This window comes from Anabrus simplex, chromosome 12 (assembly GCF_040414725.1).
Source record: "Anabrus simplex isolate iqAnaSimp1 chromosome 12, ASM4041472v1, whole genome shotgun sequence".
NCBI lineage: Eukaryota > Metazoa > Arthropoda > Insecta > Orthoptera > Tettigoniidae > Anabrus > Anabrus simplex.
This window is the reverse complement of record NC_090276.1, coordinates 64,390,156-64,404,367: the sequence shown is the minus strand read 5'-3', so window position 1 is coordinate 64,404,367 and position 14,212 is coordinate 64,390,156. Positions and strand designations below refer to the sequence as shown.

At 45.5% G+C, this 14,212-nt stretch overlaps 1 protein-coding gene across 5 annotated transcripts in view; it reads right to left on the bottom strand.

Annotated features, from left to right (window-relative positions):
* Positions 1-9,013: 9,013 nt before the first annotated feature.
* Positions 9,014-14,212, bottom strand: part of LOC136884085 (uncharacterized) — a 90,896-nt gene continuing 85,697 nt past the window's right edge. For all 5 annotated transcript variants that reach the window (XM_067156108.2, XM_067156107.2, XM_067156109.2 and 2 more), the window contains one exon: positions 9,014-12,895. In XM_067156108.2, the coding sequence (XP_067012209.2) occupies positions 9,364-12,895 (3,532 nt within the window). In that variant the 3' untranslated portion in view covers positions 9,014-9,363. The remainder of the gene's footprint in view (positions 12,896-14,212) is intronic.

Below are 14,212 nucleotides of genomic sequence, written 5' to 3'. Positions count from 1 at the left end.
GGGGAAAGGTATGTGCTGTGTTTGGCTGCAGTAATTACGAAGTAGAGAAAAATGCGCGGTCGTTCTTCAGGTTCCCTCGTGACAAGAACATGTAAGTAATATTGTGTTTGCATATATATTCTTCCACTGACAGAGATTTTTATAGTACTTCATATCTTCTGACCTGCTCGACCCATGTTTTAACGGGTTTAAAATATAATATGCATATTTTATTGTATAGTGCAGCAGTTAACCTTCAATACCGATGTGTTGTTGTAGGTGTGATCTGTGGGTTTTGAAATGTCACAGAAGCGATTTGGATAAGGTGTACAAGAAAGAAGGGACGTTACGCTTATATAAGAATTGTAAGATCTGTTCAGATCACTTCCAGGCCAGCGACTTTAAAAATCCTCGACTATACAGCCAAGGGTATGTTACATTTTTACTCTAATTGTACGTAAATATTCCTCAAAGCATCACTATCGACAACATTTTCAAACTTTTCTTTCTTTTATCCCTCTTCTCAGATTAAAGCCGGGATTTTATAGATTTTCTTTCTGTTAGTAGGCTTCATGTTAAGAGGAAAATTGTCCTGCTATTAAATGTTAAATCATTGGATCGTGTGTAAGGAATGTGCCGATATTTTATTGACAAATGTCTTAATGTGATGAAACAATGTTTTTAAATGAGGAAAAAGACAAATCCAACCGTAAGATTTCAGGCAGGTATGCTAAAGCTAAAAGAAGTAATGCATAAATTAAAGATCAAGCCATTTCACAGCAGTCCATTTCACACCTTGTTTATATGTCTAATTTCAGTCTTTAAATACTAACCTTTTAAATAATTCATTCATTCATTCATTCATTTATCCAGAATTGCTTTAGCGACTTCAAAGTTAATATCTCAATACCACTTTCTTTCTAGACGTAATTTATTTATCCATTTCAGTATATACATTTCCATTGGTATTTGAATTTAGCGCGATTTGTTCAGGTCAAGTCACTAGGAGCGCCACCGTCGAATTGTCTCCCATTTTAGCGAGGTGAAATCCGTAAGTGTCGTGTATTGTCTCTACTGTATTTGCTGAAATACCCCTACTCGATCCGAGGTAATCAGTCTCCCAGGCAGAAATTACACTGCTAGAGTGGCTTTTTTTTCGGGGGGGGGGCCGAAGCCCGCTCCCCCCGCGTGACCATCGACTCAATCTACATGGCCTTCGACATGCTATTATTTCTAAGAAGAAGAAAGAGATAGCAGGGAGGAGTGGGAGGTGATACAAGGAGTATCTGTCGGTTTCCGAGTCAGACTCGCTACCACGGCAAGAGTTTGTGTTTGGTATATGGTGTTGAAGTATGGTATTGAAGGGTCAGGGAAAAACCACATAGGCAGAAAGAAGAAAGAGCCTACATGTAAAACCTGACATCTTGTGATAGCACATGCAAGGATGTGGGCTGGATAAAGTCCAGAGGTTGTGTTAGTTAGGAATAGGTGTCATGCAATCATAACCATTTCCTTGCAATTTTTGTTATTATGGGGATCAGTCCTTCTTGTCACTGCCGGGTCGGCTCGGGTCTGCTAGCGTCTGGGCTTTGGGTCACAGGTTCGTCCCATTGTCCAGCAGCCAGCAGTCTCTGGTGCCAAGTTTCCTTTTGGAGAGGGGGGAATTAGAGCCAAGCCTTGCATGCAAGGGGCTATCTTCTTCCTCCTGTCGATGTCCCTCTATGCGGTGTTGTTTGAACACACTTGTCACTGCAGATCTAAAACTAAGGTTATTAATAACATATGTATATACAAGTTCTCATTGGAGTGCCGGCTGTTTGCCTGCTCTCATGTCCAGCGTTCAACCTAGATAGGAGTGAGATAACTTATTAGACAGATAGATATTAGTGCTGTTTGTAGGGCGCGGGCTGGTGTTCCGCTCCCATGTCTCTGTAGGGGGCGGGGGTGGATTGATACGTCCTTGGCCGTCTGGCTGCGTTGCCGTCGTCTTCTTAGGTTGTACTTTTTGTCAATCTTCCTCGCCTGGTCCCTGGCTCTAGGACAGCTGAAACATATTTACATATTTACATAGGTGTCTGCAGTGTGTGGGTTTATGTGGTATATACACTGGTAGAGTGGCCTTGATCTTGGCCTTTTATATCCTAGCCTACCTGGCTGACGTAAGCCCTGGCTGTCTCGCGAGGCTTCTGGAAAGTTTATGTCACAGCCAGGTAGTGGGGGCTTGCCCGCGCTGTTATGTAATGGGATTGTGGCCCGTGTGTTTATGTTGTGGTCTGTATGTCTTAAACTATGAATGATGGGCATCCAAGAATTACTGATTTTGTATCCTTCTTCTAAATTTATTGTTATTCGGATGTTTCTTGATTTCGATAGCCTCGCGGATTTTCCTTTCCAGATTCCAAGGGATAGCTGCTAGGATCTTGGTCTTGTCAAATGATATTCCGTGCCTGGTTTCGTAGGAATGCTTGGCTACTGCTGAAATATCTGTGTTTTGGTTCTTGGTGTGACGGATATGTTCTTTTAGGCGGGTGGAGATCAGACGTTTTGTCTCACCTACATAACAAGCTCCGCAGCTACATTCAATGTGATACACTCCAGGGGCCTGTAATTCTATTGTCTTTTACTGGTGGTAGATAACGGGCTAGCTTACGGTGAGGTTTATAGATAGTTTTTATGTTGTATTTGTCTAGTATCTTGCCGATCCTGTCTGTAGTGTTTTTAATGTATGGCAGTATCGCTGTTTTCTGGCGGGTCAGTTCTTCTTTCCCGTTGTTTTCCCCTGCGGCGGACTTCTCTTTCTTCTCTTCTGATTTTTTAAGGACTCGTCGGATGTTATTGAGCGAGTAGCCATTATTCCTAAGGGTTTCCGTGAGGTGTTCTTTTTCTTCCTCGATCTGCTCTGCGTCAGATATCGCTATGGCCCTGTTCACTAGTGATGTTAGGACAGCCTGCTTTTGTGATGGGTGATGATGAGACGAGGCGTGTAGGTACCTGTCTGTGTGAGTGGGTTTCCTGTATACTGCGTGACTCAGCGTCCCATTGGGGTTACGTATTACTAGCACATCCAGGAACGGTAGTTTCCCGTCTACTTCTATTTCCATGGTGAACTGAATATTTACGTGTATGGAGTTGAGATGGTCGAGAAATAGCTGTAGGTTATTGCTCCCGTGAGGCCAGATTATAAAAGTGTCGTCCACAAAACGGATAAAACATTTCGGTTTCAGGGCAGATGTAGCTAAGGCTTTCTGTTCGAAGTGTTCCATATACATGTTTGCTATTATTGGAGAGAGTGGCGACCCCATCGCGGCCCCTTCTGTCTGTTCGTTGAACTCCCCGTTGAAATAGAAATAAGTGGCGCCAAAGCATTCTTTAGCTAGTGTTGACAGGTCTTCTGGAAGTTTCTGATCTAATAGCGGAAATACTTCTGTTAGCGGCACCTTGGTGAAAAGTGACGTGACGTCAAAGCTTACTAATAGGTCCGTACTTTCAATTGATTGGTTCTTAAGGAGCTGGATGAAATGTCGGGAGTCCTTCACGTAGGCTTCAGTGTTTCCTGTATGTGGCTGAAGTAGTCCAGCTAGGTAACGGGCGATCTCGTGCGTGGGAGAGCCTATAGCGCTCACGATAGGTCGCAGCGGTATGCCTTCTTTGTGGATTTTAGGCAGGCCATACAATTTTGGAGGTATCAGGTCCGGGGATATCAGTTTCTTCTGTATTTCGGCTGGGATACTGGAATTTTTTACTAGTGTGTGGAGTTTGTTCTTAATGCGGTTGGTAGGGTTCCCAATTTTCCTGTATGTAGAATCGGTGAGTAATTGTTCTATTTTCCGAGTGTAGTCTGTGCGTGTCATTATCACCGTAGCGTTGCCTTTATCTGCGGGTAGGATAATTGTTTCCGTATCTTGACGTAGTGTTTTTAGGGCATGAATTTCTTCTTTAGTCAAATTGGATGGCGGCGGCTTTGCGGATCTCGGTAGGCATGATATATCATGTCTGATCTCCTCTGCAGATTCGGTAGGAAGGTGCCGGATTGCAATTTCTACTTTGCTAATTATTTCTTCTACCGGTATACTATTCGGAGCTACTGCGTAGTTGAGTCCTTTTCTCAAGACCGAGGTAGTGGGTTCACTGAGTGGCTTGTCTGTGAGCTTTACTATTACATTCTTCTTCAGTGGAGCAGGTAGTATCGGTTTCTGTTTTTGTAAGAGACGGTTGAATTTCTTGTTCTGCTTGGCAGTGGCTAGTTCCAGTGTACGCTGGGATTGTGTGTTGCTAATGCTGTCTAACGTGGTCCAATCATTGAGCGACAGAGTGCTGGCAAGTTGCAGGTGGAGATGAAATAATTTATTGTTGAGGTAGTCCAGAGTCTGTCTTGTGTCACTGATCCGTTCTCTGAGGAGTTTTATGCTGGTTTCGTGAAGAATACGGTCAGTCCGTCGGTTCTTGGCGTGATATTTCAGTCTCACACATGCTGGTATAATGCTGTTGTCCCTGCAGCGTTTTAGAAAGGCGAGTCGAGCCAGGTGGTTACTCATTTCAAGATCCTAGCAGCTATCCCTTGGAATCTGGAAAGGAAAATCCGCGAGGCTATCGAAATCAAGAAACATCCGAATAACATAAATTTAGAAGAAGGATACAAAATCAGTAATTCTTGGATGCCCATCATTCATAGTTTAAGACATACAGACCACAACATAAACACACGGGCGACAACCCCATTACATAACAGCGCGGGCAAGCCCCCACTACCTGGCTGTGACATAAACTTTCCAGAAGCCTCGCGAGACAGCCAGGGATTACGTCAGCCAGATAGGCTAGGATATAAAAGGCCAAGATCAAGGCCACTCTAGCAAGAACGAGGTGACTGCCGAAGTGAAAGGACGTACGTGCCTCTCGCTGCGCTCTCTCTCTCCTTGCCAGGCGCTCAGTACTTCTAGTGCTAACCAGGCAGCTGTACTTATTAGTACGACTTCGGAAGAGCATTTGTCTGAGCTGAGCACTTCTCAGTGCTCGCTCATTCTCTTTCAGAGTTTGTTACAGGAGGACCAGGATGGACAACCAGGCGGACACGATGACAACCCAAGAACGGGCGGTGGCGATCGGGCACTTGCTCCGAGATCTCTTCACCAGCATGACACCAACACCGGAGAGCAACACGGAGCCGCAGACGCTGGAACCTGTGCCGGAGACCCCGGCACCCGAGCCGGAGCTGCCGCAGGAGGAGCCGGAGATCGAGGTGGAGACGGAGCCTTACAGGGACGGGTGTGACCCCCCTAACGGCTTCTTCTGCTCCGAAGGCTACACCGACCCGGCGCACGAAGCGCTGCTCGTGTACTACAGGCCGGGGCGCCCTGTAACTTCTGAACGGGGCCTAGTCCTGGACAGAATGCGGCGCCCTCGCCGAGGAGGCAGGATCATCTCGACAACCATGGCCGTCGAGAGCTTCCTACCAGGAGGCCTCATCATCAGGCATCACGACCAGGAGCGGATGCGCGACGCAGAGAGGGAGCTTTCTTCTCTGTTCCAGGTCATCCGTCTACCAGGGGGGGACGGAGTGCCAGGGATGAACACCGGCGCAGTCAGGGCCGCGACGGAGACCAGGGAGACGCCGAGGAGGCTAAGGAATAGGGCGGTTAACACCGACCTAGTCCTGGCCACCCAGCCGGCGACCAGCGACGCCACCACGGAGGTGGGGCATGACGCCCTCTGGCGCCGCGACTGTGCGACTTCAGTGGAGGAGGACGCCCCCTGGCGTTCTGAGGCTGCTGTCCAGGCCCAGCCTGCCAGCACGTCTATCGAGCTGCAGACCTCGATGTGCGCCCCACAGGACAGGGAACGCAGTCAAGCGTTAGCACCGACCGACGCCGCCGCCGCCAGCCAGGAGAAGGAAGAAGACGGCGACGCAGCGGAGCCATCAGCTACCCTGGGGTCACCAGGACGAGGCCTCTTCCCCTGCCGAGAAGACACGCCCGGGTAGAAGAAGAAGACGACGCCGGACCACGAAGCAGAAGGCGACGCCGGCCCACCAGGAGAGGGCCGCCCAGCCGCAACCCAAGACTGCTCCCAGGACAGCAGTCAACCGAGGAGCCAATCAGGAGAGGACCTCAGCGGGTAGCGGCAGTTAGGTGAGAGTAAAACGTCCCCCTCAGCAGCTCTTGCAGTGTTTCCGCTGTCTGAGGTGGGGCCATCGTCAAGTTAGCTGTGGACTCCAAGTGAACTGCAACCGCTGTGGTGGTGATCACCACTACACGGCCTGCGCAACACTTAAGGAGGCGCCGGTGTGCGCCAATTGCGCGGGGGGCCACCCGGCCTCCCACCGCAGTTGCCCAGTCTACAGGGCCATGGCGCGGGCAGAGAGGAGGGAGGCCCGGCGCCATGACCCACCCCATTCCAGGAGGCCCCCTCCTCGGCGGGCTTGGCCTCATTCTCCGGGATCGGAGACTGGGTACGAGGTACCCCAAGGAGGTGGAGCCGTGCGACAGGCCCTAGTGGTACTCGACGCATGGCTCCGCAGCCGGCAAGGACCGCGCTAGTCCCAGCAGTGCCCAGACGGACTGATCCCCAGGCGATGGAATGGCGAGGAATTGGTTTATGTTTTGTGCATGTTACCTGTTCCTAACTAACACAACCTCTGGTCTTTTTCCAGCCCACATCCTTGCATGTGCTATCAAAAGATGTCAGGTTTTACATGTAGGCTCTTTCTTCTTTCTGCCTATGTGGTTTTTCCCTGACCCTTCAATACCATACTTCAACACCATATACCTAACACAAACTCTTGCCGTGGTAGCGAGTTTGACTCGGAAACCGGCAGATACTCCTTGTATCACTTCCCACTCCTCCCTGCTCTCTCTTTCTTGTTCTTAGAAATAATAGCATGTCGGAGGCCATGTAGATTGAGTCGTTGGTCACGCGGAAGGAGCGGGCTTCGGGGGCCCCCCCGATAATTAAAAAAAAAAGCCACTCTAGCAGTGTAATTTCTGCCTGGGAGACTGATTACCTCGGATCGAGTAGGGGTATTTCAGTCGCCTTGACAAAGAATACTGCAATGTATTCGAAACGTCGGCAAACTGTACGTGATATGCGTAGAAGTACAACACGGTTCAACCCGGAAAATAAATTAAATAAAGAAAGATGGAATTTGTGAATTAACATAGTTTGGTGAGAGGATTAAATGTACAGAATTTCCATTTGTATGTCATTTTTGGTACTTCCAATTATTGTTTTTTTTTTTTTTTTTTTTTTTTCGCTAGGGCCATCTATGGACCACGGTGCTTGTGTTTTAGCTGTTCCTTGATGTCATCGTCGTTGTTTGCCACAATTGGTGTTCTCAGCGGTTGGTCTGGCAGCTGTTTTCTTGTTGGTACCTCGAGCTTTTCTGATGGCCCAGTAGTCCTTCATTTTCCGGCTAAATTCAATCTTACGTTCCTCAGACCATTTCCTGGTCTCGTCTTTTGGTCTGTGGGTAACTTTTGTGAGGAATGTTACAAAGGATTTAGTTTTAAGAGATGTGTGATAGTTACTCCGATCAGCTATGTCATTCTGATTTATATGGAGTTTCGAAACTCCACTTCCTTTATCCACACGAATCCAGTAGCTTTGCCCTTGTTAGCAGCCTTGAAGATCCTATGGGATAACCTATTTGAGTCCATTCTGGATAGGTGAACCTAAAAAGCCAGTCGCCTTCTTCTGATGGCATCGATGAGATTTTCTTGGTGTTTATATAGCGCTCGACTTGGTCGATACCATCGGCTTCCATCTGGTAAAATTCTTGGTCCTACTGTCTCAGGAACTTTCTTTCTTGTACCTCGAGGGCTCTTAATGGGGTCTTCTTAGTTAAATATAGACACTCTATTGCACAGAGGACTGAATACTGCATTGCAGTATCTTAGTTTGACATTCGACAGATTCTTTTGAAGCGTATAGTGTTCTTACAGGCATGGTAAGCCTTATCTAGTTTGAGTCTCCTGTGTTCAAGAGCCATTGTTTCACTGAGGTCCCCTGAGAACCATTCCCCAAGGTACTTTACACTTTTGACTCTCTTGATGTAGATATTATCACTGACTCTCATCATTCCAGGGGCATCTTTGATGTTAGTAACAAACTCGGTCTTTCCTATGTTGATCAAAAGACCTGTTTTAGCCGCTATTGAGTGCAGTGTTTGGAGCTGAGTAGTAGCCTCCTGTATGTCATTTGCCAATAAAGTCAGATCATCTGCAAAGGCTAGGCATAGTATCCTTAGGTTGTCAGCTTTAATCCCCATCCGTAATCCAGTGTTCTCTGGAAGGAATCTCATCCACTTTCTAATGCCCTACAATTAAAATTAATGTGAAAATAATATGCAATATTTATATATTAAGTATATGATAAATGCAATCCTAGCTAACGTGACAACACAAATTCACTTACGTTGCACAACTGAAAAAAGAAAATCTACAACTTTGGTTACAGCAGGGTTTTTATTCTTATTTGGTTTTGACACGCAACTTTAAAGCTTTTCACTCTGTTGAACACACAAGTTAAATATTACACTATATCTTAGAATTAGTGTTCACTGCAACTATAGACTCAAAAAAATTTAGACATATAGATCGAAGTGAGAAGTTAGGGCTGAGGTTCTATATATTAATGTTGCAGTTTTTTTGCTTCTAGAGAAAGTCAACAATTTTGGAAGTATACTGCAAGAACATTATTACGTTCAGTACCGTAGTGCTGTAATGAAAGTGGACCTCAGAATGCAAGTACTTTTATGTTTGTGTTGTATGAAAGCCCGCTGTACAGTATTTCTGCACCATTTCCTGTTTATATCGTTTATAATAAGAGATAGTATAGCAATGTACTTATTTTTCTCTTTATGGAAATGTCACCAGGTGTTCCATCTGCAATTTGATACATTATCTCTCTATACACGATCAGGTGCTCTATGTGTCCTCATCTGACATGTTTCTTAAAATCAGCTGACATTTATGAGGGTTAACCCAAACATTCTGAAAATCAGGAAATTAAGGACCATGAATTAAAGGAATTAGGAATACCATTTAAAGTACAAAAAATTTTATTCTGCAGAAACAAGAGAATAGTATCAATTAAATAATATCTAGTGCAGGAAATCTCAAATAACAAAAATAAAAACATACTTTAATTGCATAATTCTAACACACAATTATTTACATCGCATTGTACTGATATTTTGTTTCTGAAGGATTCTCACGCTGAGCCTTCAACACTGTCTTCTTTTAAAGTCATTTATACATTGTGACGTTAACACACCACTCAATCGGAAGTTCACTGACATTCTACCACGATACTAAAGACATAATACGTTAATCGACACTTTTTGATTCTTATATACATACGTACACTGAATTAATATTTACACGGGATGCACTACAGAGGCTTCATATAAATGGATCTCCCTCGTATCCTACCAGTTCTCAGTTCTCTAAGGGCTCGCTGGGCCTCACCAGGACTGGTGAATGCTACTCGTGCCTCACCAGTGGGCATTCCTCTTTCGTTAAACCGACGAATGACATTTTCACGCGATACATCAAAGTCACCAAGAAATTCTAAAATTTCTTCAATGTCTGCTTTGAAAGGAATGTTTTCAAGAGCCAACACACAACCTGGTTTACCAAAACCCTCGACAGGGTTATCTTGCGGCAATGGACCCCGGCTACCCATCATAGGCATCCTCCCACTAAGGGAACCAGGGGATGCTCCCAATAATCCTGTTCGTCCAAAATTCCTTCCACCTCCCATTAACATTGGTGGCCTTAGGTTGCCACCCCCACCACCACCACCTCCTCCACCAACCATTAGCGGCTCTGGCTGATAAGCAGGAATACCTAAAGCTTCATTCATATCTGCCCTTGTGATGGGAATCACGTTCACTTCCTGTTTGCCAAGTGGGGTATTATGTTTGGTTAAAGATCTAGAAGCTTCTTCTATGGTAGCAAATTCACAGAATGCATCACCTGTTGCTTTACCAAATTTGTCCAACATGATATGAATACGCAAAGGAACTAGTCCAATGTCTGAAAAGAAGTCCAAAATATCACGATCATTTGCCTGTACAGGTAGTCCTTTCAACAGTATACAATCAGAGGTTGCTTGTGGCATAGGTCCCTTTGTTGGTTCCTCAGGTACAGGTTCAACTTCCTCAGGTGTAGCAGCACGGTTTCTTGAATCCTGAGGAGGAGGTTTTGATGGAGGCTGTTCGATGGGTTCAGGTTCTCTATCTTCCACAACAGATGCCTCTTGGCCATTTCCATCCTTCTCTTCTTCAAAACCATTCTGTTGTTTCCTAGCTTCCTGCAACTGTTCTACAGAACAAGGTTTCACTGCGACCACTTTGTGACCAATGATATACTTTGCCTGGGAATGCAAGGCTTTCTTTGCGTCCTCATGGTGACTGAACTTGACATATGCCTCATATTCCTTCTTGGGACCTTTACTAACAGACATTACTACTTCAACCACAGTGTAACCTTGGAAAAGTTTGAAGATATCTTCTTCCTTGACGTAAGGAGGAAGGTCATGAACAGACAGGCAAACGAACTGACTTAAAGCCTCCTGTTTCAGTTGATCTACAGATTCAGGACTATCAATCTCCATGTCTGTTTCTTGTGGTGGCTGATATTGATCAATGGCTTTGTCAAAAATATCATCCTCTAAGTGTAGTATTTCAACAATGGAGCCACGAATGGTTTTGCCTGTATAATGCATTGCCATTTCCTTATCTTGTAATTTAACAAATTTAACATACGCAATTCCTACTCGGTTGCCATGGTTGTCATTTATAATTTTCACAGCATTATTGGAAATGTAAAGTCCCTGGAAAAACCTACGGATGTCTCCAATAACAGTCTCAGGAGGCATATGCCTTATTTCAACACAAAGACCTGCTTGAATATTCTTTGTTCTAGGATCAAAGCCACGATCACTTGGTCCAAACCTCTCTCTGGTGGGGAACCTTTCTGTTGGGAATGAACTAGGCCTTCCAGTAAAATGCCTGTCATTAACATATTGCCTCTCGTACGGATCCATTCCAAAGCGATCTCCGCCACCTCTATGGTGTGCAAAATCTGACTCACCACGAAACTGATTTCTGTAGGAACCACTCCCCATGGGAGCACCACTCCGGCGGTCAACCATATCGTTACCTTGAGGCGGCATACCGCTCATGCGATCCAACATACTACCAGGGCCCATAAGGCTGCGGGGGCCCATACGACTATCAGCCGGCTGAGAATACATGCCTCTTCTGTAATCCATTGAGCCACCGCCTCCTCTGTAACTATTATTGCCACCACCACGGAACCCACGATTCATTCCTGGATCAAAATCTCCTCTGTCATATTCATCTACTGCTTCACCAAAACCACTGCCTCCATGGAGTGGATCCTGCTTCACTGGAAAGCTGCCACCACCCAGTCGATCACGTGGACCAAATCTGCTACCCAACTCTGTTGGTTGTCGTGAGGGGGGCCAAGACTCTCGTGCACGTAAAGAAGACTGTCCTGGCAGGTCTCTGTTGCCAATGGGAATATCTCTTCCACTACCAGGCATTTCTCTACCAGTGGTTTGCATATCTCTGCCGCTGCCCGGTAGATCTCTGCCCGGTAGATCCCTGCCTGGTAGATCCCTGCCCGGTAGATCTCTGCCACTGCCCGGTAGATCTCTGCCACTGCCCGGTACATCTCTGCCACTACCAGGAAAACCTCCATCACGCATAAAAGATCCTTGCATGGATTCTGACATACCTCCCATACCACTTCCAAGACTGCTACCAACATTTCTACTCAATTCTCCAGGGAAACTAGATCCAGCACGAAGATCCATTCCTCCTCCCATTCCCATTTGCATTGGTCTGGAAGCCATGGATGGTACTCCAGTCATGGAATTCATTCCCATGGGAGTTTGTGCTCCAGGACCAATCAGTGAAGGTTTGTTAAAATTACTCTGCTGCCCAAGTGAAGGACCACCACTCCAAAGTCCTGACTGGGCTTCTGTTGTTGGAACCTTACTGGATGCAGAACTGGTAGGAATAGGAGGCATATCTGGTTTCAGAGCCTGTTTTGTAACTTGTTCTGTTGCCTTGGTAGCAGCAGACATTGCTTCTTTATTAGGATACTGTGCCACTAATATAACATCATTTTCCTTGTCTTTATCATCATCAGAATGTGAAGCTCGATTTACAGAAGAATCACGGCGTGTATCACGGACACTACTTCGACCTCTATCTCTGCTAGTACGATCTCTGGAGCGACTACGATCCCTTGTTCGACTGCGATCTCTCCGACTGCTTCGCCTCCGATCCCTCTCCCGAGATCGACTGCGATCTCGACGGGAAGAACGACGGTCCCTTTCTCTGTCCCGATGACGATCCCGGTCCCTTTCACGATCCCGTTCTTTGCGATCAGAGCGACGGTCTGCTTCTCTTGATCTGGACCTTTCTTTACGGTCCTTGAATTTGTTGGAACTGGTAGTGTCAAGGTCTTTCCTCTCATCACGTCTATCCTGAATATTGTTGACGAGTGGTCCTCCACCCATCATGGGTCCTGGACCAATGCTACTGTTAGTGTTGTTGACAGGTGAAATAGAAGAGGATTGCTGAGTTACAGCAGCCATTACAGATGGATCCATCCCACTCGATATGGATGCTGCAGGAGGTGGGGTAGTAACAGAAGACGTTACACCTGTAGCTTGAAGGGTTCCAATCAGTGAAGACAGAGTAGTATGAACAGGTGCGATGGGTGGAGCAGGCATCTGCATAAAGCTGTGCAGAGACATGGACTGCTGGCGAGCATGTTCGATCACTTTCTGCATCTCGGTACGTGAACTCAACATCAACTTGATCTTTACTTCCTTGATCTTTCCCCCATCAATCATCATTGCTTGGCGGGCATCCTCGTCAGTACTGCAACAAGTAAGAAAAAATTAATTACAATTGAGCCAACTTACAGATCTAAATATCTACACATTACATTGAACAGTCTGATGTATGAAGAGTCTGATAGATTTTCTCCATTAAAAATAATGTCAGTAAAATTGCTTGAATGAAATATCACTGTCAGATTGTTTAATTTTATATTTAAATTTTCCCTTAACCCACAAAATCTCCCCTTTGTTAGGCAAGAGAGAAGTCCTAAACTGTAAATCTTTCTAATAGAGATGAAGGAAGGATGAGTAAAAGCCCTACAATAATGGCTAAAAACAAACTTGACATACAAGGCATGAGTGAAGTGAGATGAGGAGGTAGTGGAGAACTGGACAGTAGAGGAAATACACTATATTACTCAGGTGCTGAGCGTAGTGGACAACATGGACCAGGAATACTTATTACAGAATATGTAAATGAGAGAATAATTATGCTAAGATTGAAAGGTGATTAGAAAGATCTAGTAATCATTCAAGTGTATATTCCAACCAGTCAACACCCAGAAGAGGAGGTAGAGGAATGTTACGAGAAAATAGAAGAGATTAGTGGAAGGGAAATGAAGAATGCATGTGTGGTGATAATGGGAGACTGGAATGTAGTTGTTGGAGAAGGACATGAAGACAAAATAGTTCGGAAATACAGGCTCTGACAGAGGTCAGATGTTAGTTGACTTCTGTAAAAGAAACAACATTGTTATTGGCAATACATTGTTTGAAAACAGTAAAAGGTAGAGGTATACTTGGACATCTAGAATTACGAAGGTCGATCAAATATAAACGGTATTTTTGTTCCTGAACATAAACAGTTGGTAGGACTGGCCCCGTGCTTCTGCTATGCTTAGGCGGGACCGTTAGGAGTGGGAAGAACATGCTGTTAGATATTTCCCGCCGTTTTGTCAGTAATGCTTAGGATGTCAGAGCAACAGGTGCACTCCTCCACTGAGCAATGCATAATTATAAAACTTCTTGCTCGTGAAGGAGTTACTGCAGCGGAAATTTGTTAGAGATTGACGGCACAGTTTGGTGATCAAACATTGTCAAGGATGCGTGTGTTTGCCTGGCATAAAAAGTTCAAAGAAGGACGAGGACGAGTGGAAAATCTGCAACACGATCGCTGTCCTCGGACCTGGATTACAGACTGAAACATTCGTGTGGTTAAAGACATTATTGCTGACTGATTTTTTGCACGAGCGACGCACAATCAAGGCTGCTTACTATTGCGAGCTGTTGAACAAGGCGAGGGTTGCATATCGCTGCAAAAGACGAGACCAACCGATTCGACAGGTCATCCTCCCAT